The sequence below is a fragment of the Suricata suricatta genome, chromosome 10 (genome assembly GCF_006229205.1).
Source record: "Suricata suricatta isolate VVHF042 chromosome 10, meerkat_22Aug2017_6uvM2_HiC, whole genome shotgun sequence".
NCBI lineage: Eukaryota > Metazoa > Chordata > Mammalia > Carnivora > Herpestidae > Suricata > Suricata suricatta.
In genome coordinates, this window is record NC_043709.1 from 40,588,707 (window position 1) to 40,616,674 (window position 27,968).

General features: G+C 36.5%; 1 protein-coding gene across 4 annotated transcripts in view; it reads left to right on the plus strand.

Annotated features, from left to right (window-relative positions):
* The first annotated feature begins 22 nt into the window (after window positions 1-22).
* The window catches only part of NAP1L1 (nucleosome assembly protein 1 like 1), a 33,255-nt gene continuing 5,309 nt past the window's right edge, over window positions 23-27,968 (plus strand). For 3 of the 4 annotated variants that reach the window (XM_029953558.1, XM_029953559.1, XM_029953560.1), the window contains exons 1-11: window positions 23-133; window positions 10,655-10,691; window positions 15,192-15,277; window positions 16,748-16,850; window positions 22,424-22,565; window positions 22,819-22,899; window positions 23,825-23,953; window positions 24,865-24,936; window positions 26,208-26,347; window positions 26,766-26,911; window positions 27,005-27,024. In XM_029953558.1, the coding sequence (XP_029809418.1) occupies window positions 10,675-10,691; window positions 15,192-15,277; window positions 16,748-16,850; window positions 22,424-22,565; window positions 22,819-22,899; window positions 23,825-23,953; window positions 24,865-24,936; window positions 26,208-26,347; window positions 26,766-26,911; window positions 27,005-27,024 (936 nt within the window). In that variant the 5' untranslated portion in view covers window positions 23-133; window positions 10,655-10,674. The remainder of the gene's footprint in view (window positions 134-10,654; window positions 10,692-15,191; window positions 15,278-16,747; window positions 16,851-22,423; window positions 22,566-22,818; window positions 22,900-23,824; window positions 23,954-24,864; window positions 24,937-26,207; window positions 26,348-26,765; window positions 26,912-27,004; window positions 27,025-27,968) is intronic. The other variant, XM_029953561.1, reaches the window with a different exon arrangement.

Sequence of the window (27,968 nt, forward strand, 5' to 3'; positions counted from 1 at the left end):
TGAGCGCGAGCGGCGGGCTCTCGGGTCTTTTTTAGCGCCATCTGCTCGCGGCGCCGCCTCCTGCTCCTCCCGCCGCCGCCCTGAGTCACTGCCTGCGCAGCTCCGGCCGCCTGGCTCCCCGTGCTAACCACCGGTAACGGATGGGGGTCTGGAAGGGAAAGGGGAACGTAGAATTGGTCAGGCGGCCTGCGCGGCGGGGAGGGACGGGGAACCGGCAGCGGATGCCGCTGGTCTCTGGGGCCTCCCGGGATATCCAGTGAGGCCGGAACCCGAGCCGTCCGCAGAGTTTCGTCTTCGTAGCCTGCGAGGGCCTCCGGATCGCCTAGCGCTATAGTCGGGAGCGGCTGGGGAGACGCGGGAGTCGGTGCGGCCTGGTTGGCCCGAGGGCCGTGCTCGTGTGCGCTGAGGTACCCTGAGCCCCACCGGCTTCTCCGCGCCGACGGGAGCGAGGCCGCGGTTCCGCTCAGGCGCTCCGAGGAGGCGGCGGCCGAGCCGCTGGGGACAGGGACACGTCCGAGGTGCCGGCCGCGTTCGAGTGCCGAGCCCACCGCCTCCTAGACTCCCCCGCTTCCTCCAAAATAATCCCCGGAGGGCGGCCGCTGGGGGATGAAAAGAACGGCGGAGGCTGCGAATTCCGATGGGAGGGAGGGGATGTGAAGGGACAAGGCCCGGAGGGGGCGGGGAGGCTGCGAGGCTCCCGGGCTCTCCGCCCACTGGAGGCGGTGACTGTGCTGGGAGGGGAAACCCCGGGCGGCTTCCCTAGACACGTGGCCGCCGCCTGGGCTTGATTGGAGACCCCGGTGTGGGCTGGGAGTCGGAGGGAGATAGTGGGAAGTCGAAATTAATAGTAAATAAGTCCAGCCCTTGGCTTTCAGACTTCTCTACCTGCTTATCTTTGGGCTTAATCTTTTTATGGACACCCGAGGAAAGTATGGATGTTAGGTGATGGATGATGAAGCAGAGCTTCTGCTGCTAGGGGTTTAAAGGATTAACACATGTAAAGGGTCACGGTAGCTGTTGTTATCAAAGTATTTTGTGTGTTTGTGTACCTCCAGTACAGTTAGACTTTGGATGGGTGTCTTGACCAGGGTTTCGTATTCGGGGAGAACTCATCCTAGTTAATCTAATCCTATAAACCGTCCTAAGATGAAAATCGACGATTTGGCCTGCAGTCTTTTAAATTCTGTTAGGAATTTTTCTGCATTCTTACAAATTAGTTCCTATATTGAAGTTCCCCAAAATAGGTTACTTATCTAGCTGTGTTGTTTTTAAGATGAATGGGGGCTGGGTGGAGGAAGTATGGGGTGGAAATGCGGCATTAATGTAAATTTAAAATGGGCCAAGTTTGTAGCCTTCTGTCTTGTCTATGCCCCTACTTCCCGTGAAAGGAGGCGGAGAATGCGGTCGTTTCTGGGAGAACTAGGCTTTCAGTACATAAAGAATGAACCCGGCTCAAGAACCCCCTATTTTATTTTATTTATTTATTTATTTTTAATTTTTTTAAATGTTTTATTTATTTTTGATACAGAGATAGAGCATGAGAGGGGGAGGGGCAGAAAGAGAAGGAGACACAGGACCAGAAGCAGGCTCCAGACTCTGAGCTAGCTGTCAGCACAGACAGAGCCTGACACGGGACTCGAACCCACGAACGTGAGATATGACCTGAGCCGAGGTCAGAGGCTTAACCGACTGAGCCCCCCAGGCGCCCAAGAACCCCCTATTTTAGATCATCACTGCCTGATAAATGATTACTAACTAGTTCTGTATTGACTGCACTTTAAAAACCCATAATATTGTTGGCCTGGTTTCAGAAGAGCTGTAAAACAAAAGTTGCTGTTTTTGAAAATAGGTAGCACCAAAATATCTGTTTAAATTAATATTTAAATCCTGTTTTCTTGTCAGTTTATATTAATACGTTGTACTTGTTTTACTTTGTACCTTTGGATAAGGGAAAACCCTTATATAGAGAGTAACTTGTTTCAAGCTATTAGGAGGGAAATAGGTTTACAGTTATCTTCTGGAACTAAGTTCCATGCTTGTTTGAAGTTGTTCAAATTAATAAAATAAAAATTTTTTTAATTAAGAAGAGTTCAACTCTAAAAAGGGGAATTTGCTTCTAAGAAGACTGGTCCTTTGGAGGATAGATGGAACTAAACATTGGTTATGAAAACTTGGTTTTATAGATTATCATGTCAGGTCAACATTACATTAATTTGGTAAATGTAATTTTAAATTAATATCAGTTTGAAAAATACATAAATTTTATCTGTTGCAGAGTACCTATTTTTGATACTGGACTTCTTGACAAAATATTAAACTAATTCTAAATGTGGCACATGACTGTTCTTGTCCTGTAGAGATTAAAAAAAATCCCAAACCCAGCACTTGTCCAGAACTAATTTAATCCAAAATCCTATTGCTCAGGATTGTCTCCAGGTTACTGATTGGATTCTAAACTCCCCAAATTACATTACAAACGGCTCTTTTGATGTCACCTGGGTGGCTCATTTGATTTAAGTGTCCAGCATCTGCTCAGGTCCTAATCTTAAAGGTTCACGAATTCCACCCCCCACGTCAGGCTCTGTGCTGACAGCTCAGAGCCTGGAGCTTGCTTTGTCCCTCTCTCTCTTTGCTCTTCCCCTTCTTGCATGCTTTCTCAAAAATTTCTCAAAAATTAACCTTAAAAATATAAAAAAAAAATCTTTTGTAGGAAAAGGGGCTAAAAGAATCAAAATCTGTTTGACTTTGTTCGTTTTTTTGGTTGTAAACATGAAATGCTAATGAAAATAAGGTTAGAGAGGATGAATTCAGATCAGTTTTAAAAACTGATCAGTCTATTTATATTCTCAAATCTGATCAAAGCTGTAATTTGTTTTTACTTGATTCCTAGAGTAAATATTTTAGCATCTATATGAACATAATATCTTAAAACAGGAGCAAAATAATCATAGATCTATAATGTTGTGTGGTGATGAATGCTACAAAGAAGTGGGGTACAGAGCAGTACTTATAACATTCTTTTTATACAAGACTTGTTAAATGGTAATGTTAAGTACCATTTCATACTAATTTCATATGAATTAGAAGTTCTCCATGTTGGGCAGAGTAAGGATTAGAAGGTGAGTGTTGCTTTTGCCCATCCTTGTAAGTTGTTTAGTACATTGATATCAAACCACTAGATCACATTGTTGGACTTGGCATAAAAAATGGTCCCTGTACTTTTGGTTATGAATGTTGCACTTTTACTGCTGCACAATTTGATATATTGCTTGTTCAGAAATTTGGTACATTTTGACTTTTATTGGGAAAGGGGGCTGCAATTTTGAAGAGCTTATTAATTACATTTAATTACATTTTATTTTCTAAGGTAGAGAGGGTACAGAAGAACACAATAGGGATAAATAGTGTAACAGCACAAATAACTCTGTATTATTAACTAATTTAATATTCATAGAGGTAGGTAGTATCAACATTTTAATGTGGAAACTGAAGTACAGAGCAGTCAAAGAGCTTATTTAAGGTTACATAACTGAGCAGTGATGACTTATGAGGCTTTTGTACTGGTTTTTAAAGGGAGTTCCCTGGATATAAACTCCCCTTAGCTATACATCAGCTTGGAATTCATAAAGCACACTCTTGAGTTCCACTCTGCTCGACTTGCAAAGCTACAGTATTTATGCCCATGGAGTCGTCCAACATGAAATTTGTTTACATATAGTTCAGTGATGGCTCCTAAGCTTTTTGTCTGCTGCCCCCCCCCCCCCACGCGCACGTGCGCATGTATTTCCCCCCACCATGTGAACAAATTGGTTTTGTTATTGCTGGGTGAATTTTCACCAAGTTTTTAGTCCAGCCCAGGTACTTTTCTTTGCTGTTGGATCAGATGATACTCTAGATAATGAGCTCCCTTGACAGAAGGTATGTAGTGTTCTCAAATAGGAGTCCATTTGGCTTGGGTCTCAAAGACAAGTCTGTTCTAAGTCAGCTGTTGGCATCTGAGAATTGAAAAAGTGAGCCTAAAGAATATGATACTCAAACTATAAGGTTGTGTTGGAGCCAAATAAAGTTTGAGCCTCTGGACCACTGAAAAGGTTATTAATAGAAGAGCAGTGTCTTAAATAGAGATTTGTTTAAAGTGTTTTTGGAGGGAGATGTGAGGTCTCAGGTAAAGGGAAATATTTGGAATATTACCAGTTCCCTTGAATTCTTGCTTTCAAACATTTGTAATTTTTAGTGATTGGCTCTTTCCACATGAAGTAGTAATTTTCTGTAAAGGAATAACTAGTATATTCCTGTATAATCTATGTAACAGTAGGCTGATAAGGCAGGCCCTTTGATTTTTGGAATATTGGACTGGGCATGGGTTTTGGAAGTCCCATTTTAATTACTAGTTTCACTTACCTTTTGTGTGTTGCTGAACAAGTTGCTCAGTATTTTATCTGCAGGTAAAGAGAAGTCTATGATAGTCCCTTATAGAGTAGGCTTCATAAAGGTTAGCTCTCTCCTCACTGTGGAAGTAAGTAGAACTTACTCAGAATCCAGTTTTCTGGAATGGTGACAAGTTACTTGGTAACACATGTCTGGACATCTAGCTATTATAAGACCACAAAATAATTAGTTTGTAGTCTAATTTACTCGTTTTCCCTCTTTGTTCAGTGGAAAATTTTTTTTGTGTACAAGTTCTCAGGTTAAGATTTGCCTTCAGTTACAATATCATGAGCCATGTCTTTCAGTTGAGATCTTCCAAATATTATATATACTGGGTAGTGATTTCAATTTTTTATTATAATAGAGTGTCCTTTTGAGTTCTAGTAATGCTATTCCTTTTAAAAAATTTTTTAACATTTATTTATTTTTAAGAGACAGAGAGTGACAGAGACTGAGCAGGGGAGGGGCAGAGAGAGAGAGGGACACAGAATCTGAAGCAGGCTCTAGGATCTGAGCTGTCAGCACAGAGCCCGACTCAGGGCTTAAACCCACGAAACCATGAGATCGTGACCTGAGACAAAGTCGAAACTGAAATCATGAACTGAGCCAAACTCAGACTCTCAGTCAACTGAGCTACCCAGCTGCCCCTCGTAATGCTATTACTTAAGGTTGATTTTTCTTGGTGTCAGTACAATGAAATTGGCTTCCTTTTGGTTAGGATTATATTTTACTTGGCAACTCTGTATCCTTATGTTATAGATGTGTATATATTTGGATTTTCTTAAATCCTGTCTGACTTTTTAATGGGAGCTTTAGTTGATTTACATTGAACATAATTATTATGATGTTTAGGTTTAAATATTATTTTTTGTGCTGTTTGTCCAACCTATTTTTCTTTTGGGTTGGTATAAAAATATATGAATTTAAATTATTTTTCTTCTACTTTGGAAATTTCATGTTTGGTTTCTAATCTTTTGCAAGTCATCCTAGAAGTTACAACATGCCTACTTAAGAACATAAGAATACTTTATTACTTCCCAACCGCAACCGCTAGCCAGCCCTCCCACCCACCCTGACTTAGTATTGTGGTGGTCTTAATTTTTAACACACTATGCAGTGGTGGTATTTAAAAATGTTTTTTAGATAAATGCAGTCATCCTTTTTGCTTTTGTTTTTTTCATGCAAATGCATCTTCCATTTGGGATCACTTGCCTTCTGCCTGAAGAATATACTTAAAAGAATGTATTAAAGTGCCAGAGGTGTTTTTTTCCAGAAAGTATCTATTTCACTTTCATTCTTAGAGAATGGTTTAGTTGGGTATAATAGCCTAAAATCCTTGGCTGTTTTCAGCAAATTGAGGATTCTGTTGTCTTTTGTGACTGTGAAGAGAACACAGTTGTCTTTTGTGGCTTTAAAATTAATCTGAATCTTTTCTCTTTGTGCTTTTGAGGTGACTAAAAGACTTCTTTGTCTTTAATGTCTTGCTTTTTCCTGATATATCAGTGTGGGTTTCTTTTTTATTTATTCTCATTGGGATTTGTAGGGTTATCTTCAATCAGTTCTGGAAAATTCTTGCCTATTAATTTTTTCAAATATTTTGTGCATTCTCTTCTCTACTCCTAGAGCTTGTATTAAGTATTTGTTAGACTTTATTGTATTCTCAAATATCATTTAACATCAATATTTTCCATCCTTTAGTGTCTGCTATATTTTAGAAGATTTCTTCTAAGTGTGCTTCCCTCAATTATCTTTCTAGCTGTGTTTAGTCTACTGATAAACCTGCCCCTTTCTTCCCCCCCCCCCCGCCCCAAGGTTTTATTTAAATTCAAGTTAGTTTACATGGTGTAGTGTAGTAGTATTCAGGAGTAGAGTTTAGTGATTCATCAGCTTTATGTAGCACACAGTGCTCCTCACAAGTACCTTCCTCAATGCCCACCACCCATTTAGCCCACTCTCCCACCAGCAACAGTTTGTTCTCTATAGTTAAGAGTTTCTTTTGGTTTGCTTCCCTCTCTGTTTTTATCTTGTTTTATATTTCCTTCTCTTCCCCATCCTCATCTGTTTTGTTTCTTAAATTCCACACGAGTGAAATCATATTGTATTTGTCTTTCTCTGATTTATTTTGCGTAGCATAATACACTCTAGCTCCACATCATTGCAAATGGCAAGATTTCATTCTTTTGATGGCTGAGTAATATTCCATTGTGTGTGTGTGCATGCATGTGTATACGTGTGCACACATACACCTTTATTATTCTTCAGTCAATGGACATTTCAGCTCTTTGCATAATTTGGCTGTTGATAGTACTGCTGTAAACACTGGGGTGCATGTGCCGCTTTGAATCAATATTTTTGTATCCTTTGGGTAAATACCTAGTAGTGCAGTTGCTGGGTGGTAGGGTAGTTCTATTTTTAACTTTTTGAGGAGCCTCCATACTGGTTTCCGGAGTGGCTGCACCAGTTTGCATTCCTGCTAACAGTGCAACAACAACTGTTGTTTCCTGAGTTAATTTTAGCCATTCTGACAGGTGTGAGGAGGTACCCATTGTGGTTTTGATTTGTATTTCCCTGATAATAAGTGATTAGAAACCTGCTCACTTAGTTTCTATTTCTAGAAGTTCCCATTTAGTTCATTGCCAAATTTGCTGTATTACCTACCATTCTTTGCAGATACTAAGCATGGTTATTTGTCTATGATTATAGCTATAAGTTTGTTTATAGTCCTACTGACAGTATTTAAGTCTTTAGGACAGATTTCTGTTGTATTCTTTTCTCTTGCCTTTATTGTTCTTGAAAACTTGTATGAATTATTTGAGGTCTAGGATGAAGGTGCCTTTCACTTACATTTGCATAGGTAGGTGCTTAGGAACACTATCAGACAGAGACCACTTTAAGCTCATGGCTGGAGGTTTTGGCACCACACTGATAAAGCAAACCTGGGCTTTTGTCCAAGTAAACTGGTTTATTATCTATCCCTGATAATACAGCATTTTGGGGCTCCTGCTTGATGGAGAGGGTTGCTATAAAGATTTCTTTCCATGTTGGATAGGTCCAAGGCTTTTGATTTCACCTCTCATTTGTTAAAACTAAAATTCAAATTTGAGATTGGCAGTTGTTCTGTGTCTTTTTCTGATTATCATTTTACTTTCAGTTTTGTGTTAGCAATTCCTTACTGTCTTCCTAGTATTCTTGATTTTAAGATTTTAATAGATATTTATTCTGTACTTTGAACTATTTTTTATTGGTAGAGTTGGTCTGCAAAATTTAGCTTCTCACTGCTAGAAATGGAAATTCTTCAGATCTCTTAGAGAGCAATTGCATGTCTGAGAAATGAAATTCTCGTTGATTTTTTTTTTTAATGTTGAGTGCAGTGAAAAAACTAATGTAGGTATTTGAAACCTGCATTTCTCAATGTGATCTAATTATCTGAGAACCACCTGCCTCAGAAGCTGGGTTTCTTGTTTACAGTGCAGATATTTGGGCCCACTGCCTCAGACCTGTTGTTTCAGAATCTGGGCATGGGAATCAATCTTTTTCCTTTTAAATGAACTTAATTTAAAATTTTAGATTTACAGAAAAGTTATAGAGATACTCCTGAGAGTTCCTATATGTCCCTTACCCAGTTTTCCTTAATGTTAATATTTTACGTTACTATGGTACATTCACTGGTCAGTCTGTACGTTTTAACAATCGTCTCAGCAGTTATTTTGCAGAATACTGACCCTGTGCTAAGATAATTAAAAATGGACAGAATTTAAAAGTAGCTTATGTTTATTGAGTGTTTAGTAGATACCAAACACAAGGCTTTTATGAGTTTGCATCTTTATAAGAGCAATTCAGTGGAGGAACAATTTCTTTTCTTTTTTCTTTTCTTTTCTTTTCTTTTCTTTTCTTTTCTTTTCTTTTCTCTTTTCTTTTCTTTTCTTTTCTTTTCTTTTCTTTTCTTTTCTTTTTTTGTAGATGGTGAATAAGATTAGAAGTTGTTTGCCTGAGCTAGATTTTTATGAAGCTGGTGTCATACATGTATATATGTGTGTGGTGTATATATATATATACACCATATATATGTATATTCCTGTCCAGGTTGGATTTTGCCATAAACCCTATATTCTTTTCATATCAACTCATCTGCTTTAGTGTTGACTGCAGAGCATTTCATCGTATGCATATTCCATGTTATTACTAAGTTTATTTTTGATGAGGTGCGTAATTGCAGCTGCTGTGCGTATAAGCTGTGTGTGTTACCTTGAAGGATGCAGTGATGGGCAAAGGCACATAGAATCCTCTGAATACGAATCTTAGCTCTGGTTAAGAGAGATAGACCTTAGTCAAATAATAACACTAATCTGTAATTACAAACTTGAGACATTTTATGATGGAAAGAAATAGAGTTTATAGGAGTGTGTACAACCAGTAAATTGTTTAGCCAGAATGTACAGGTTGGAGAAGTCTCTGAAGAATAAAACTTAGAGCTAAGAGCCAAAGGATGTGTTAATTGATGTGGAAGAACCTAGACCAACATGAAAAGCACAGGCCCTTAGATTCATAATTTTTTTCATGTGAGAGTCTTACAAATGAATAAGGCTAAAGATGGACATTTTAACGTTTTTTAAAAATATTCCTATGGCGAAATTACTCTCCAGAAAGAAAATAGTTCATGAGAACACTAGCCGCATTTAAGAATGCAAAACCCCACCTGGCTCCTAGGTGGCTCAGTTGGGTAAGCCTCTGACTTTCAGTTCAGACCATGAACTTGTGGTTCATGAGTTTGAGTCCGGCATGTCTCTCCTCGCTCCCTCAAAAATAAACAAACATTTAAAAAAATGTATATTCACTAACATTTTCCCTGCATTGAAAGAAAATTCTTGCTGATTTGATAGACACACTAGAATCCCACTTGTATTTTTTTAACTAATATTCAGTATTCTTATTTTTGAATTAATGTTTCTTCATTATTGTTTGAGAAGTATTTTGTTAATGTTGGCTAATTACCCAGCATCACTAGGGAAATTTATTTAGAAAAATGGAGGATACATTATTATGAAGAAATATTTTCTTTATAATTTGTCTGAAGTTTGAGTAGTGGATCAGTAATAGTACTCCACATATTACCATTTGACTGTTAAAGTCTGTAACTCTTCTTAACTCTTGAAGTAATAAGCATATAGGGGCGCCTGGGTGGTTTAGTTGGTTAAGCATCCAGCTTCGGCTCAGGTCACCATCTGACGGTTCGCAGGTTCGAGCCCCATGTCAGGCTCTGTGCTGACAGCTAGCTCAGAGCCTGGAGCCGGTCTTCGGGTTCTATGTCTCCCTCTCTCTCCGACCCTCCCGTGTTAATGCGCTCGCTCGCTCTCTCGCTCTCTCAAAAAAATGAATATTAAATTAAAAAAGTAATAATATAAAATGTGCTGATAAGAGGAATCATATCTTGTAATATTTTAAGAGTTAAAGTCGTTGGTTTTAATTTTTAAAAGATTAAAGGGGCACCTGAATGGCTTAGTTGGGCTGTGTCCCGTTTCAGCTCAGGTCATGATCTCACGGTCTGTGAGTTCAAGCCACCAGCCCAGAGGCTGGAGACTGCTTTGGATTCTGTGCCTCCCTTTTTGCCCTTCCCCTGGTCATGCTTTGTTTCAAAAATAAACAAATATTTAAAAAAATAATAAAAGATTAAAAACTTGATTTTAATGTGGGATCCTAAGCTTGTTTAGATCAATTTTTTTTGTAATTTGTGTATTACCTGTGGCATTCAGTCCTTTTTCTGCCTGAATATATATAACACATTTTACCTTAAGTTTTATTTTTTTTCAAATATTCTCTAAGTTAATACAGTACTTATCTATCCTAAGAAAGAATTTAGGATATGTTCTGATCAGTTCTAACAGTATTGACATCAGGTAACCAACGGTTTGTTGACAATATGCCAGCATATCCAGGGTAGCTTGGGGGCATTGTTGTTATCAGTAATAAAACATGAGGTGCATTCGAAGAGATGGGGAAGGTTTACTTCATATGGGTTGGGACCCAGAGCTTTATAACAGTCATTATGTTGTTTAAAGGGCTTACATTTGATACAAGAATTACTATTACAGTTGATCTCCAGGAGGGTATAATGAGTACAGTAGGTGGCAGAATTGGGCGCATATATGTGTGTGTGTGTGTGTGTGTGTGTTGTTGTTGTTGTTGTTGTTGTTGTTGTTATTGTTAACGTTGACCTTTCTCTCCATAGATATTTGGAGTTCTTACAACATGGCAGACATTGACAAGTAAGTGCCAGATAACTGGTTTTTTGTTGTTTTTTTCCTTTCCCACAGATTGGCTTCAGTTTATACTGTGATATGGTTAACAGCAGTATTAATAGTATTATGCACATGTGTGGTAATGACTAATGTTTAATACCTGCTATTATAAAAGTTGGGTACAGCATATTTAAGACAAAATATAGTATATATAATCATTGTCATAAGTACAGTAAACCGTTAGCCAGTGTTTATTTTTAGGAAAGTGCTGAGCACAATAATGAATCATAAATACTTACAATATTCATTTTTACCATACAAGTATTTCCCAAAGGTTCTACTTTACAGTGTAATGTATCATACATACATGATAAGAAGTGTATACAATGAATAGGCAGAGTTTAAAGAATAATGTTTATATTCAGGTTTTTTAAAGTACAACATTACTATTAGAAGCCCAGTATCCATCTTCTCAATTGCATCCTCCCACCTTTCCAGACATATAAATATTGTCTTGGCTTTTGTCTAATTCATTTCTTTGTTTTTCTTTAGATTTTTAACACCTACACATTCTTAATCAGTGTTTAGTTTTTAACACCTTCACCTTCTTAATCAGTACTTAATTTTGAAAATCTGAATAGCAGTCACAAACTTAGCTGCATAAAGAGAAAATCAATATTACTACTGTTAGTTGGAAGTCTTTAAGGTAGGGAGAGAAAAAGCAGAAAGATTATCTGGGACATACTCTGTCTTCAATTTTCCTCTAGACTTCATTGGGCAAGGTCATGCACTCTAGAAATGGGTTTAATGAAGTTGGCTTCTGGCAGGGCCCTAGTGTGGATGAGTATCTTGGAGAAATATGGTAAGGGAGAATGGGTGAACTGCACTATTTGTTGTTTATGATTTCCAGTAACTTAAGAGTGGATTAAAACAGTACACTTAGGCATGGAGGCTGCATGCTACAACTGTCCACAAGTTGTAGGCAGCAGATCATGGAGGTAGGAAGGCAGAAAACTTAATACAAGGACATCAAATTCAAGTACGTTTGAATTGAATCTGGCCAGTCCTTCCACACTTAAAAAGAATGGCAGCAGGTATTTTAGTAATAATGGCTTTCAAAGTGCCCTCCTATATTGCACTACTCCAATTAGGATTGCTTAACCTTGGTTTATACACTTGTCATTGTGGATCTATTTTATTATCTTCCCGGGGTTTTGTTCTTTCCTTTAGTTCCTTCTCTTGGGTTTGCTGTTTCCCATGTTACTTTCTTTTAGTTCTTTAGTACTTTCTTGGGCAAGTACAAGGGAAATAAATTATTTGAGATCTGACATAACTGAAAATGACTAGTGTAGCCTTATGTTTGATAGTTTGAGTGTAGACAAGTGTAGGCTTATAATTTGGGAATCCTGTTTCTTCAGAAATTTGAAGGCATTGCTCCATTGTTACTTTGCTTCCAGTATTGCTGTATTGAAGTTCAAAGTCATTATAATTCTTGATCACTGTAATGTGACACTTTTGTCTTAAATATATACATATATATTTATTTCTGGAAGCTACTCTGGCTTCAGAGTTCTGAAATTTTCACATTGTTATATCTGTTTTTAAAATTTCTTGTGTTAGGCATTCACTGGTGGACCCTTTCATTCTGACAACTTGATGCCTTTCAGTTCTGGGGAATATTCTTGACTTATTTTGTTGATTGTCTTGTTTCTGTTTTCTCTTTCTGGAGCTCCTATTATGTTGTATGTTGAACTGCTTCTTCTAATTATCTTTTGTCTTATTTTCCATCTTTATCTCTTTGCTCTTCTTTCCGGGCTCCGGACGAAGCTGAAGAAACTTTATCTTTCAACTCTTGTATTGAGTTTCTAAATTTCTGTTGTTTTAGTTCTCAGGAGTGTCTTTGCTCTCTGTTCCTGTTTTTATAGCATCTTGTCCCTATTTCATTGATTGTAATATATTTTTTCTGGATTGTCCTATCTTCTCTCTGAATGTTTTTCCTCTGTATAGTATGTTTGCTCTTAAATTTTTCTTTCCCGTTTGTTTTTGTCTCCATGTCACAGCTTTACTTAAATAGGAGATAATATAAATGGTTGTCTGCTAAGATTGGGGTGGGAAGAACATGTAATTGAGGGATGTTTAAAAAAAACAGTTTTGAAAATTTGACTGTTGGAAGCGGGAGGCTTTTAATTTAGATTGTAATGTATGGGTGGGTCTTCTAGGTAGTGGCTTGTTGTAAGAATCCCCATTGTCAGAATGATGGTTTTTTTCTGGGCTGGTCAGATACCCCAGTGAAGAGTATCTGGGTAAAGATCTGTTTTTCAGTGTTGTGGAACCCAAATTAAGGAAAGGTTGCTAGGGAACGGTCGCTACATTCAGCATTCTAGTGTGATACAGTCCTTTATCTGAGAGACTCAGAGCTGTATCTGGTTTTGGAGGCTGGGCTCTTCAACCTTTTCCAGAAACTGCCACGCTTCTGCTAGCTAGAGGGAGAGGATCTGAGGATTTAACTACGTATCTGTTTTTGTTTAGCGCCACCCCCCCCCCATTTTCTCCACTTTCAGTCCCCCAGCCCTAGCTCCAGAAATGTCCTTTTTAAGATTCTGTGTTTGGGCTAGTTTTCAGCTTTTCCTATTGCTAACTTAAGGATTTCAGTTCTCAGTGAAGTTGCTGCTCTTGTCTGCTTGTTCTTCAATGTTTGTCTGTTTTAAAACCCCTTTATCATAATTGTAGCAGGGATTTTGGAAGGATTATGATCAGAGGAGTTTGTGCAATCTGCCATCTTAACCTTGCAACCCTCATTTTGTTTTAAACTTAAAAAAAAAAAAGAAGAAATTGGTGTGACAGCTTGATTTCCCACCATCCCCTTATTTAATTTTAGAGTGCCTATGAGCCCTAGGAGGATGGGAGGAAGGGAGAATTGGAGCAGATGTCAGCAAACTGTCTCTATGAAGGACCTAATTTGTAAATATTTAGGCATCTTGGGCCATGTGGTCTCGTTGTAGTTACTCAACTCTGCTTTTGTAGTGTGAAAGCAACCATAGACCGTCCATAAACAAATTAATGTAGCTGTGTTCCAATAATGTTTTATTTATAAAATAGCGGGCTGTATTTGATCATGTTTGTGGATCCCTGTTTTAAAGCCTTAAGGTATAGATGTTCAGTAAACTAATAAAATCACACCGGAGGAATAGTTAATGCCATGTGATCTTTATTGGCCCTTAAATCTGAGTATGTTTAAGTTTACATTAAATCAAAGATAATTTTAGAAATAATCTCTATATCTGATGGGAAGGCTGAAATTCTTTCCCTTAGTTTACAGGAACATAAATTTTGCTGACAGAATACAGTTGACCTTTTCTGTATTTGTCCCTATATGAAAATTAGTATTTGTCTCTATGAAAATTAATTTTTCAAATGCTGTTTCTAAACATGAAAGTAACTAAATCTCTAAACCAGATATTAAAATGTAAAATGACACAAGAAATTATATGAAGACCTGTATATTGACTTAGTTATCCTTACTTCCCTTTTTAATTCCTATTGAAATTACATGTTCAAAAACTAGATTTTTCAGATGAAATGGGGAGAATTTTATCTTTCCATTTTGTCCTTTTTTTCCAATGGTGCCATCCTACTGGCTTTGCTCTAAGCATGAAGTAAACTCAGGTCTTCTTAACTCTTTGTCCATCTCTACCCTGAAGTAAAGAAAAAGGAGGAAAGTCCACAGAGAGTGAGTACAGGTCAGTGTGACTGCTCTGTGGCCTTCAGGGATCCAGATCCTTGTTTTTCTAAACTCCCTCATTCTGTTGACTTTCTCTCTCTAGGATGCCTCATGGTCCAACATGGCTGTTGGACCGCTAATCATCACATCCCTATTCTAGGGGAGGGAGCAAGATAAGAAAGGCCTCCCAGCTGTCTGCCATCCTATAAAAGAGGCTTACCTAAGGTTTACTTTTTAACTCCTAGCCCAAACAAAGCCATATAACCCACCTAGCTGAAAGGTAGGCTGAGAAATTTAGATTTTTAAAGCTTGGTGTATTGCCATCTCCTAAAAAGTCAGGGTGCGGTTACTCAGAGTGAAATCAGTGGATATTGAGTAGAGAGCACATATACTTCCTGACCTCACATTCCCTGTACCAAAACCCACCAAACTACGTTTTTAAAGTTTGAAATAGAGGGATGCCTCCCCGGCTCAGTTGGTAGAGCATGTGACTTTTGATCAAAGGTTGTGAGTTCAAGCCCCAGGATGGGTGCAGAGATTAATTAAAAGTAAAATCTTTAAAAAAAATGTGTGAAATATAAACTTGATATTTGACCATGTACTTTTAAATGAAATTTTATGTATTTCCAGTTTGTGCTTGTTTACATGTGAAGTTAGAAAGAGAACTGAATTACCTTTTGAATTTCCTATTTCATATTTTTGAAAGAGGCATATTAACCTAGAAAATAAATTGAAGTTTTTCTATAATTTTTTATTTTTTGGTAATTGGTACATTTGAACCTTGGTGTGATACTATGATATTGTAGCAAAGAACAGTCTGAACTTGACCAAGATTTGGATGATGTTGAAGAAGTAGAAGAAGAAGAAACTGGTGAAGAAACAAAAATCAAAGGTATTATTTTAAATTACTTCAGGAGCCAGTGATTTCTGTCTGGCACATGTCTTCTAGAGGGTAGTAACAAATACTGTTCCCTGTTGGATACTTGTTTACCTTACCCACATAACCCATACCTCTAGTTCAGTACGTTGGGCATGTATGTTGGGGTGGGGAAGAAAGGAGGGGAAGGGAGAGGTGGAGATGGAATGGAAGCAAGGGAAGGGAAGGTATAGATGCAGTTATTGATCCATCAGAAGCCACTGTGTGTACCCTCTGCTGCTGGAGTGACATGGCATAACTGTGTCAGATAGCTGCCCAGGAGTTCTGGCTGAATCTAGAAATGTTACAGGTGGTGGTGGGAGTTGTTTCTGGTGGTGCTTCTAAACAACACTAACTTCAGAGTTATTTGAAAATGTTCAGTACTTAATATGTAGGAAACCTGTAGTTGTATGTCAGTCTTTTTTAAACCCATTTCAAACAAACAACCAAAAAAGCAACATTTATTAAATGTAAACAATAATCAGTCACAATTTTCTTGAGCAAGTAATTTAAAAGGGAGGGGTAGCAATGGTAGTGAGGTACTATTTCAGGTTATGCCCTGGAGATATGGGCCAAGAATATTAAAGTACCAGATGACTCAACATTTCATTGTTAAGCCAAATGGAGGTTAATTGTGAAAAGAGCACTGGACTTTAGCTTCAGCTTTCATCTTACCACATTTTCTTAAAAGGAATATAGGTCTGTACCTTAGTGGCCAGTATTGACATTTCTAAAGGCATGTTGGTTATCACAACTGTGACCATCTTCCAATGATCAAATTTGTATTTAGAGTTGACCTTTAAAAACAATTGGGAAACCTAATGTCAATTTTGTGTAATGTCTATTAAGAAGGGATGATGGAGCAGAATAATTTGTTTTACCTAAGTCCAGCATTTTTGGATTAAGTATGATTTTAGATACCATTAATAAATCACATTTTGTTTGGCTTTAGTTACAACCTTGATTGTTTCAACTGTTAACATTCTCTATTCAGACATACACAAGCACACTCTTCTGTAAGCATCAAACGTTTAGGTTACTCACTCCAAAGTCTTTGTCCCAGGATTCAAACTATATTTGCAATTTTCTAATAGTGTGTATTGTCTACTTCAAAGCATTATTTAGACTCATAGACAGGCATCTGGATGAAGCTTTGAGCTTCTCAAAAGTGTAAGGTGGGTGAAACACAACATAGTAGGAAGAGAAAGGATATTGTTTACAGTAGTTGTGACAATGGCCTTGAGAAATGGTAGTGATCATTAGGAATCTAACCTTTTCCTGGAGTGGATTTTCCTCAGCTTGCCCATCTCTCCTCAGACCAGTGATTTATGATGGGCTAGTCAGGAAAACTTCATGATTGGATTGTCCTATTAAACTAGCATAATACATTTTCATAAAATCCTTCTTTCGATACCCCCTTTTTTGTTTTTTTTTTGTTTTTTAAAGCGCGTCAGCTGACTGTTCAGATGATGCAAAATCCTCAGATTCTTGCAGCCCTTCAAGAAAGACTTGATGGTCTGGTAGAAACACCAACAGGATACATTGAAAGGTACAAGTTCTTCTTTTCCATAGTCCTTATTTATTCTTCTGTAATCGGCATTGCAGGTGTACCTATTTTTAAGACCATCTAGGTCTTACATTGGTAATAGTGCAAAGCTAATGTTTGTTAGTAGCTAGCATAGGATAATTTGGAGTTTAAAATTTTGCCGAGTATCACCAATTTAGAGTTGGTCTTTTCAAAGTTTGACTCTTCACAGGAAATACACTGATCTTAACCATTTCTGAGATTTGTCTGGAGGTTTGCTAGAAATGCACAGAATTAGAAGAAATACTGACTTCTTATTTCACTGGTCCTATTAAGTCATTAACAATAGCACATATATCTTATTCTGTTTATAATTGTTTTTTACTTGGCTTTATGATTTTAAGATCCATCCTCATTGCTTTCTGTGTGTTACCTTTAGTCAGTAGTTTCTAGCTTCTAAATGTTGTCACTTAGAGTGATTTGTGTCTACCATGTTCTATTATAAGCTTTTTCTTTGATGAATATATAGATTGCCTCCCAGCTCCATCAACACAAATTCTGTCGTAATGGTCAACTTTGTGCATGCCCTCCTAAAGCACTGTGTGAGAAGTTTTTGGGGATGTGTACTTACCACATTGGGATTGTTATGAGATATGCAAGCTTTAAGTAACTTCCCAGCTTGCTCTCTAGAGCCAGCCCATGAAGGTGGCTCTGTCTTTGTGTCCCTGCCAGCGGTTGGTATCATTCACCTTTATGGGGTTTTTTGTTTTTACCAATCTTAAGAGGTGCAGGCATGCTTTTTTTTTGTTTGTATTTTCTGTTGGTAATGAGTTTTGAGCTTTTCTTCGTGATTGTGAGCCTTTTAGGTTGCTCGTTTGTTGTTCCCTTTGTCCATTTTCCGATCAGGGTTTACTGTCTTTACAGGAGTGTGTGTATTCTAGGTGTTAATCTCTCATCAGTTTTAGACTGTAAATAATCTTTCGTGTCATTTCTATTAACTTCATCCATCACATTCTCCATTAAACAGAAATCCTTAATTTTTATATTTTAAGGTTTTGACCTGTGGCTTATTCTTTTCAAGTTTTAACAAGTCCTTCCTAATTTCTTCTGTATTTCCTGTCGACTAGTTTTACCTTGCATCCTTAGGTTTTTAATAATCCCTCTAGAGTCCACCTTTGTATTTAGTTAGGCCTTTAGGGTTTTTTATTTTTTGTTTTGTTTTGATGAGCTTGTTTTTATAACACCTAAACAGTTCATTCTCTCCCCATTTATTTGTGATATCACCTTTATTGCATATCAGTTTCTTATAAACACCTGTATTTGTCTTTGAATAGCACTCTTCTGTTTTAATTAATACCTGTTTTAATTTATATAACTTTTTAGTGTGTCTTAATATCTAGCAGTGTGATAATTTAATCTTTCTCCCTGTAATTTCTTTGTTTTCTTCCTGTAGTATCTTGCTTTCTTCTACCTTTCCCCCTCCTTCTCATTCCCTATGGAACACACTCTTAAGATTGGCTTAATCCCACAAATGGTTGATAGTAAGTTTATAGGGGTTTTCATAAAATAAAACAGAAACAGCCCCTCCCAACACACTAAAATTTTTGATAGGAGTTAACATTGACTATATATACTAACATGGTAAGGAATTATCGTTTTAATGTTACATTGTCTCATCCATATCCTTGTATTTATTGAAATCGTATTCTCTTTTATTACAAATTTTTTTGCACAGTCTATTCTTGGTTAATTCCTGTATACTTCTGTTGTTGCTTTTGTGAATATAGTATTTTTTATTGTATTTCATGTTGGCTGCTGTTGTCAAGAAGAGTGCTATTGATTTATTTTTATTTTTTGCTGTTGATCTTGTATTCAGAAATCTTGATACACTTCTGTAGTAATTTGTTCTTTTTCTTTTTTTTTCCTATCAAAGGCAAAAGATCTTGTCTGCAAGTAATGGCAGTTTTAGCTCTAATCTTTCACATTATGCCACGCTAAGTTTGTTTTTCTTTCATTACAGTGTTGGCCAGGACTGTGTTAAACATTACCATTGAACATGAGCATCTTTGTCTTATTTCTAGTCTGGTATGGGTATAAGATTGCTCCATTAAACCTGGTGTCTACTTAGGATTTTCTATGACCGTTTTTTCTGTATTCAGATGGTCTTTTGACTTTTTCTTTGAATTTATTAAGTACATATTAAATACATATTTTTGGAAATATATATTTCAGATACTAAACTCACCTTACATTCCTGGAATAAACTTACACTGAGTTAAGTAGTTTAATATTTTATGTAAGGTCCTTATTCATTAGTGAAATGAAATTCTATATGTAAGTATGTAGGTATGTACATACAATACAGAGACTTGCAAAGGCATGGTAATTCCATGCCCTGGTTTTAGAGTCAAGATTTCAACTGCTTAATGAAATAAACAAGGCTGCATTTACCTTTTTCCCTGTTTTCAAAGCAATTTGTATAAGATAGGAATCAACTGTTCGTTGAACAGTTGAGAGAACTCTTCTAAAAATGGACTTTGGCCTTGGGGATTTGAGAACTCTTCTTACTTGGATTTGCTCTGTTCCTCTTTCCAGTTTCTTGAATTGAATGCTTGAATTGAATTTTTAAAATTAATCTCTTTTATGGTCTTAATATTTTGTTTTAATAAATGTTCTATGACTGTAGATAGTGAAGATCTACATGCTGAAATTAGTAGCACAAATTTATTAATTGTGTTGTTCAAGTTTTCTTTATTTCTGCTTATTGATTATCTGCTTAATAGTTTCTGGGAAGTATATGTTAAAAACTTCTACTTAATCTTTTTCTCACTGAAATTCTATTGGTTGTGGATTAACATTTGAAGCTGTATTATTAGCTATATGTTTGTGATGTATACATTTTGTTCTTTTGTTTCAGTTTCCCAGAATAAAATGTCCTCCTTTGTATTTTGTGGTATTTTTGTTGTTGTTGTTATAAGTTTGGTTTTGTCTGATGTTAAGATGGCTGTTCCAGCTTATTTTCTGGTTTTTATTTACCTGGCATGTCTTTTTCCATCCTTGTATCTTATCTCTAGTATGAAAGTTTGTTTGCTTCATTGTTAGTAATTTCAAACTCTTTGCATTTCTTGAAAGTGGTATTGTGTTTGGACTTAACTGCTTTTATTTTATTTTATAACTTATGCTTTCCTCTTCTGCTTTCCATTAAATAAATCAAGTTGTCTTCTGGCTTGTTATTACATTCTGTTTTTTGTTATTATTGTAAAGAGACTCAAAATCTAATATGCCTATTGTTTTCTTAAATTTACCAATGTGTGTTGTTTATAAATATATATCCTCTAGTCCTCTTTTTTTTTCATCAAGGCATCAGTAAAATTTTCCAAGATACTTGGCTGCCCATATCTTATATAGTATTCCCTGAGTTTGTTTTTTTAACTTTCTCAGAAATCAGTTTTAATGAATGTAACGAGTATCTGGCATATTTCCTGAAGCCTGGTATGCCTCATAAAGTTTTTATTTTGCTTTATATCTGAATAATAGTTTGGCTTATAAAACTAAGTTCAGAATTCTTAAATATTTTAAAAATTCATTTCTGTGTATGGTGGTTGTTTTTGAAGCCTGATATCAGTCTGATTCCTTTTTCTTTGTACATTATTTGCTTTTTCACTGAAAACATTTAGAATTTTCTTTGGCCTCTGATATTCATAGATTTCATTAAACACTCTAGGGTTTAAGGTAAGGATTTCCATATTACTTTGACTCTGAAAAATTTATTATTCATTTCTTCAGATATCCACCTCCCTTCTGTCTTTTAGCTGTTCCTAACTATGTCGTCCAAATCATAACTTTTCTGTCTTTCCTGCTACCTTCTGGAAGAGCTTTTCAACTTTGATGGACATCTTTCGGCTGAGCCTATCCAGTTTATCCTATTTGTTGATAATGTATTTTAGCTATTATATTTTTAATATTTAATGTTTCTACTTTTAGATTTCTTGGTCTTGTTTCTTCACTCATTTCTTTAAATATATTTACATTGTTCTGTCTAATAATATGGCTTCAGATGAGAAATGCTTCATTCTTTCATTAGAAATTGTACTCCCTGAGTGTTTTGTTATTTTGGACTTAGAGCTCAGGCTCGTTGGCTGATAGCAGTTACTTCTCAGTAATGATTATTAAAGATCAGGCTTTGATTTGTGATAGTCCCTTGGAGTTTAAGATGAGGGGGTGGGATGAACCTAAGGAGAGCTCCACTTAACGTGGACTCCAAGTTTGCTGTCAATTCTAGGCAGTTGTTTATGACTGCTCTGGGAAGAGTCATTTTCCTGTGGTTGTAATCCATTATACCTGGATTGGAGGGGTGGAGGGATGAGTGCTTGCAGGCTCTCAGCCCAGTCCAGCTTTCATCAGCTCCTAAAAATGCTGGCACTGGGCTCTGTGAGGGGTGAAGGGGAAAGGCACTAACTATTGTTATAAGGAAAGTGCAGAATTTAAAAGGCTTTCTTCTACACTGTTACTGCTACCCATTCTGGCCATTTCCTCCCTTTTCCAGGTTGCAGTTCACCTTGTGCAGTTGTTAGTTTTTACTTAGAAGCTGCTCATGGTGTGTGTGTGTGTGTGTGTGTGTGTGTGTGTGTGTGTGTGCCTGCCTGAAATATTTTTTTCCTTCTTGGTTCTAAATTCCTGGGGTGGAATTTTTTTAATTTTTAATTTTTAAGGGCGTAGGGGTGGGCAGCACCCCCTGCTGTTTCACCACCTTGACAAAACATTAAGCATTTTATTTTTAATTAAAAAAAAATTGATATCTGTAGGTAATGTTTTCTACTTCTGATTATCATAACTAAAACAGTGGTTAAGTAAGAGGATTATTTGGTTTATAATCTACTTATGGCAGGAAATTCTAACCTGGGTTCTGAATTTTTTTATGCAGATTCCCAGAAGTTAGATAAATTTTGAGTGAAATTTTTTGGGTGGTAGGGGACTCATAAGTTTAATCATAGTTCAGGGGGCTTATACCCCATAGTAAATGGTATGATATATGAATTAGATCTTAAAGCTGTTACTAAGTCCCTTCATGAAATATAACAATTTTTTAATATAATTTCAAATTTCAAATTAAATACAGGGACTAAAGTAATAGTGTAGGATACCGTCCTTTCTTCTAATAATACATATGCTCTTTTCCCTAAAAATGGCTGGTATGGGTGACATAAACATACTTTTTAAAAAAAAATCAAGGTATTTATCATTCTCAGAGTTAAGGTGATTAGTCCATGACTTTTTAACTTACAAAAATAGACTGTTTTGTAGCTCAGATGCCAGCACTGACAAATCTAATTCTGATCTTGATTATAATGAAAGATTTAGGATTGATATGATTCTTATCAACTTACCGTATCTGTTTAAATGTTCACTTTTGAAATATTTTAGAGTCAAGGAGTTCGTGTATTTGTATCTCTTGAATTTTAGTTACTTTGAGTATACCTTTTGCTTCTAATAGGAAACCTATAATTCACTAACTTTTATGCTTTATTTTCAATATGATAGAAGTACGACTTGTATTTTACTATGATGCTATGTAACTGGTGTGTTCAACCTTTCAGCTTGCCTAGGGTAGTTAAAAGACGAGTGAATGCTCTCAAAAACCTTCAAGTTAAATGTGCACAGATAGAAGCCAAATTCTATGAGGAAGTTCATGATCTTGAAAGAAAGTATGCTGTTCTCTATCAGCCTCTATTTGATAAGGTAATGCTTTCTACTACTTTTGTTTATCTAAAATATGACATAATAAAGCTCTGGAAATATAAACAAACTTGCAGGGGGTTAAGTCTTTAGGCCTTTCAGTGAGATGGTTATTAAAGAGGTATTTGGGAAATAAATCCTAGCAATTCAAGTTGTGGTATGCAATCATTAAAACTATAAGTGTATTTAATGAGAAACAGCTAGTTTCTGTCTTGGATGTGTTTTTATGCAAGCTTTTCTTCTTAAATCATTTTAGCGATTTGAAATCATTAATGCAATTTATGAACCTACGGAAGAGGAATGTGAATGGAAACCAGATGAGGAGGATGAAATTTCGGTTGGTAACAACTTTGTGTTTTTATCCCTTAAAAATATTCTGTTGTAAGATGGGATAGTGCGTGCAGAAGAGCCACTGTTAAACGTGGCACTCTCTGTACCCAAATTCATTTTTCCCTTACATTTTTATAGTGTTCGTGTTATCGATTCATATAAACTTTTCTTTTGAACTTCATGATGACATGCAAAGGATTGTTTTTCTTTTTCAAGTTGATGAATGGAGACTTTTTTTTATTTTTAAGTTTATTTATTTTGAGAGAGAGAGAGAGCACGCGAGTGAGCACGCACACATGTGCTGGCAGGGGAGGGGAAGAGGGAGAGAGAATCACAAGCAGGAGCCTGACACGGCTTGATCCCACGACTGCAAGATCATGACTTGAGCTAAAATCAAGAGTAGGACACTTACCCAACTTAGCCTCCCAGGTGCCCTGAAATGGAGGCTTTTAAGTGACTTGGCTACACCTAATAAATGGCAGAATTGTGACACAAATACAGTATTCTGTTACATGACCCTGTTTCTCCAACGTTGCTATTTTAATGTTAGTTGATAAAGCAAATAGAATGTTTTGATCAAGAACACCAAGGGCATTGAGTAAGGTGTATATATTTTTTTTTCTCCCCCTGAAGCTTTAACATTTCTTTCTCTAAAACTATTTCCTTATAGTTTATAATAAGGTTCTGTCTTAGTGTTTCTCTTTTTTGGAGAGGTATGGTAGTTAGCAATATTTATAGAGTATAAATTTGGTTTGGTAGGGTAAACAGTGTGTATACAACTGGACTAGAACTTATTTAATTGAAAGTTACAATTGGTGACAGGATTTGTTGGTTTCTGTATTTCACCACTGGATGCACGTTAAGGGGATGGGTAATATTTTATCAGGAGGTCTGATCTAGGTATTCAATAATGTATGTTGTCATTTATCAAGGAGGAGCTGAAAGAAAAAGCCAAGATTGAAGATGAGAAAAAAGATGAAGAAAAAGAAGACCCCAAGGGAATTCCTGAATTCTGGTTGACTGTTTTTAAGAATGTTGACTTGCTCAGTGATATGGTTCAGGTAACTTTACTCATAATAACACCAGTTCACCTTTGAAATTTAAATGACTGTGATGACACTAGTCTCTTCATTGTTGACCTTTTTGAATGGTTGTGGTCTTCTGAAACCTGTGTTATCTGTAGAAGGAAAATGTCTTTGATTAATGTAATCAAATAAATTTTAATTGATTTTCAAAAATTAGGTAATGAATTGATCCCTTTGACAATTGTTTATCACTGAGCAATGTTTTGTTACAGTCTTGTGCCTTCTGTGTTTAGGTGCTTGGTCTTGGAAATATAATTTCATTTGTCTTACCCAAAAAGACCTTCTCACTCTGAAACAAATATTCCAAGGAACACTTGAATTTTAAAAGAATAACATAAAGATCTTTACAATTGTCACTTTAAGAAACTGACACAGATGTCACCTTCTCTGGGAAACTTTTCCTATCCTAATCAGAAGCATTTCTTGAGTCACTACTATCTGCATCATAGTATCTGTTGCCTTATATAGTGTGATTGTTGGAAGTTAATGTCAAGAAAAAAAATGGAACAATGACTGCTATTGCATTTCTCCTTTGGCGAAGTAGAAGAGGACCTAGCAGAATGAAAGGAACAAGCAGCAGCCAGAAAAGGAAGGGTTTTTTTAAAGCAAACATGCCTAAGACTTGGTTTTGGATTCTTCAGCCCATTCAGTCTGATGATGATGATGTAGTTTTCTGTTAAATCACGTTTTTCTACCAATGCCAGTAGAAATAAGTAGAGCTTATAAGTAAACTAGCTTTAATATAAGCCATCATCTGGAGAGTAGGTCTTATGGTTCACACTTGTTTTGTAAAACCTCCCTATAGATGTCTCAGCTAAATGTTTTTGTCCAGTAATAACACTAGTTCTAAAATGCCATGTTATTTAATATTTTTTTTTAATTTGCAGGAACATGATGAACCTATTCTGAAGCACTTAAAAGACATTAAAGTGAAGTTCTCAGATGCTGGCCAGCCCATGGTAAAGGAACTTTGAAATAGTTTCAGTCTTGTAACATTAGATGTTTATAGGTAGATTTATGGAACTTTCTAAAAAGAGGTGATACTCAAAGCTTAGACATGGGGATGAGAGAAATTAAAACTCATATTTGGTACTCTTAATTGTTGTTAGGAAATAAGTATTTAGATGTTGATAATTGAAATGCAGTATTCCTTTTCCTCCTCTGGTCATAAAACTGTTTTTTGAAATCTAGTAAACCTTTGATGCTAGATTAAAAGTAGGTAAAAAAAAAAATAATAGCAAGGGACCAGGAATAAAAAAAAAAAGACTTTGTATTAAAAGGCATGTGTCTGGGGGACATCTGGGTGGTTCAGTCAGCTGAGCATCTGACTCTTGATTTTGGCTCAAGTCATGAACCCAGGGTCGTAGAATTGAGCCCCTTGTTGGCTCAGCATGGAGCCTCTTTGGGATTATTTCTCTCCCTCGCTACCTCCCATCCTCTCCCCTCCTACCCCTCCCGTCCCACTCTCCTATGAGCTCTACTTTCTCTCCTTCCTTGTGCTTCTCTCTTCTGCTTGGTCTCATGCACGCACATGCTTTCTCTCTAAAACAGAAGATGTTAAAGGGGCCTCACTTCCCCCAAAACTAACAGGATTATGTGAAGTATGGGCAAAGCTACTACAGACTATAGAATTTTAAAAACATGTTTTTTAATGTCTTTTATTTATTTTTTGAGAGACAGTGCGAGCAGGGGAGGGTCAGAGAGAGAGAGACACAGAATCTGAAGCAAGCTCTAGGCTCTGAGCTAGCTGTCAGCACAGAGCCTGACGTGGGGCTTGAACCCACGAACTGTGAGATCATGACCCGAGCTGAGGCTGGAAGTTTAACCGACTGAACCACCAGGTGCCCCGACAGGCTATAGTTTTCTTTTATTGTGTCTAGTACTAGTTGGGATTTTTCCTTTTTCAAGTTAAGGTTAGAATAAGATTTAAAGTCCTCTTTGTGGGGATGGAAAGAGGAAGGAGTCGTTGGTCAGTTTACTCAGGTGTTCTAACCTATTTTGTAAACATGTTACTAAATAGAAGTTGTAAGTTGAGCTCAGTTTTATCCATTTGTACTTTGTTTTGCTTTTTAAACAGAATTTGGAGGTTATCTGACCCTTTCCCAGAGTGGGAAAAGCATTATCACCTAGAAGTTTATGTTTATACAAATCAACAGATTAAGTTTGATTTACTAAATCACTGACATTTATGATGTAGGAATTTCATTAATTTTTTTTTATTTTTTTTAAGAGTTTTGTCTTAGAATTTCACTTTGAAGCCAATGAATATTTCACAAATGAAGTGTTGACAAAGACATATAGGATGAGGTCAGAACCAGATGATTCTGATCCCTTTTCTTTTGATGGACCAGAAATTATGGGTTGTACAGGGTGAGTTTAATTTTACTACTTTCACAGAATTTTTATCTTTTTATTTTACTTACTTAGAATTTGTGATACTTGATATTTCCTAGTGTGTGCTTGATACATAGAGACATACACAGTTTATCTCTAAACATTTCAGTAAAATGTTTTCTGAGAAGAGCTTACCTGTTTTCCTAGAATTCTCCTTGGCTTACAGTATTACAGATTTAAATTTATTGTGTTGTGAATTTCTGCCAGTTGTCAATATTTCATTGAAAAAATTTGTTGAGAAATACAGTTTTTCTCTTTATATGCTACTTAAAAGCATTTGAGCCAATTTTTCCCTCTATAATTTATAACTAAATATATTTAATTAGATAAATCTTAGCTCTCCTAGCAATTAAATACGTTAATTGTGATAGATTTTTTCCCTTTGTTTTGCAAGGTGCCAAATAGATTGGAAAAAAGGAAAGAACGTCACTTTGAAAACCATTAAGAAGAAGCAGAAACACAAGGGACGTGGCACAGTTCGTACTGTGACCAAAACAGTTTCCAACGACTCTTTCTTTAATTTTTTTGCCCCTCCTGAAGGTAAATAGTGTTTTAGTTTGGGTATTGATGGTTGTTTTATTATAAGCTTTGTTTATTTTCTTACTCATTTGAATTTTTTTCTCAATTTTGCAGTTCCTGAGAGTGGAGACCTGGTAAGTTAAATTGTTACTTATTTGTTGAATTGTTAATTACATATGAAATTAAAGAATTGGTTCTAAAAAAAAAAAAAGAATTGGTTCTCAAACATGGGCAGTTGGATAGTTGCTACTTGAATTTTGTTCTGAGGCTTGCAATGCATGGAGGAGGCTTGTAGTGCATGGAGAAGGCCATTAACATATCTGAAATTATTTCATTCAAAATGCTTATAGTGCTTCCATTGAAAAGTGCTGAAAGGCTAAAGGCTTTCTTTTCTTTTGAGAGTTGCAAATACTGTGTAGGGGATTCAGTTTCTTAAGAATAGTTTTCTTACTGAAACTAAAATCATTTGTACTGTTTACTAAACTCCTGACCACACTCTGGTTAGAGCTCTGTGTGTTATTCCCGTGGAAATGTGGTTTCATATTGTGGCCGTCTATCCCTGACCAGGTAGCCAAGAGCTGTGAGTGTGTTTGTGTACGACCTGGAATGAGCAACAGCCTCTTCCATACAGGCAGGGTAGGCTAGGCCTGTTTTGAATCTGCCCTTCTGTTGGCCAGAATTTTGAACTTAAATTAACTCAGGTAGTTTAAATAGTTATATATATACATTTATATAACTATTTATGGAATTAGATAGTATGTTTTATTTTGAATACTTTTGAATTGGAATAGTTTTAGCTAAGGCTTGGACCAGATATGTAAAAGGCAAATATTTGTGCCTGAAAAGAGTAGTATGTGGCTTGGCTCAATACCTTTTATAGGGCAAAAAAGGGGATTGCACGGCACCATCTGAAGTGTAGGTAGAAAGACCCACCAGTGAGCACGGATGGGGATAGTTTCGTGCTGTTTTCATGTCAGCGATGGGTTGGAGTTTGTGTTCAAGTAATTTTTTTCAAAGTTCTATTGTTGAATATTGATGGTAACAAAACAGTTTTGAGTAGTTACAGATAGACCACCAC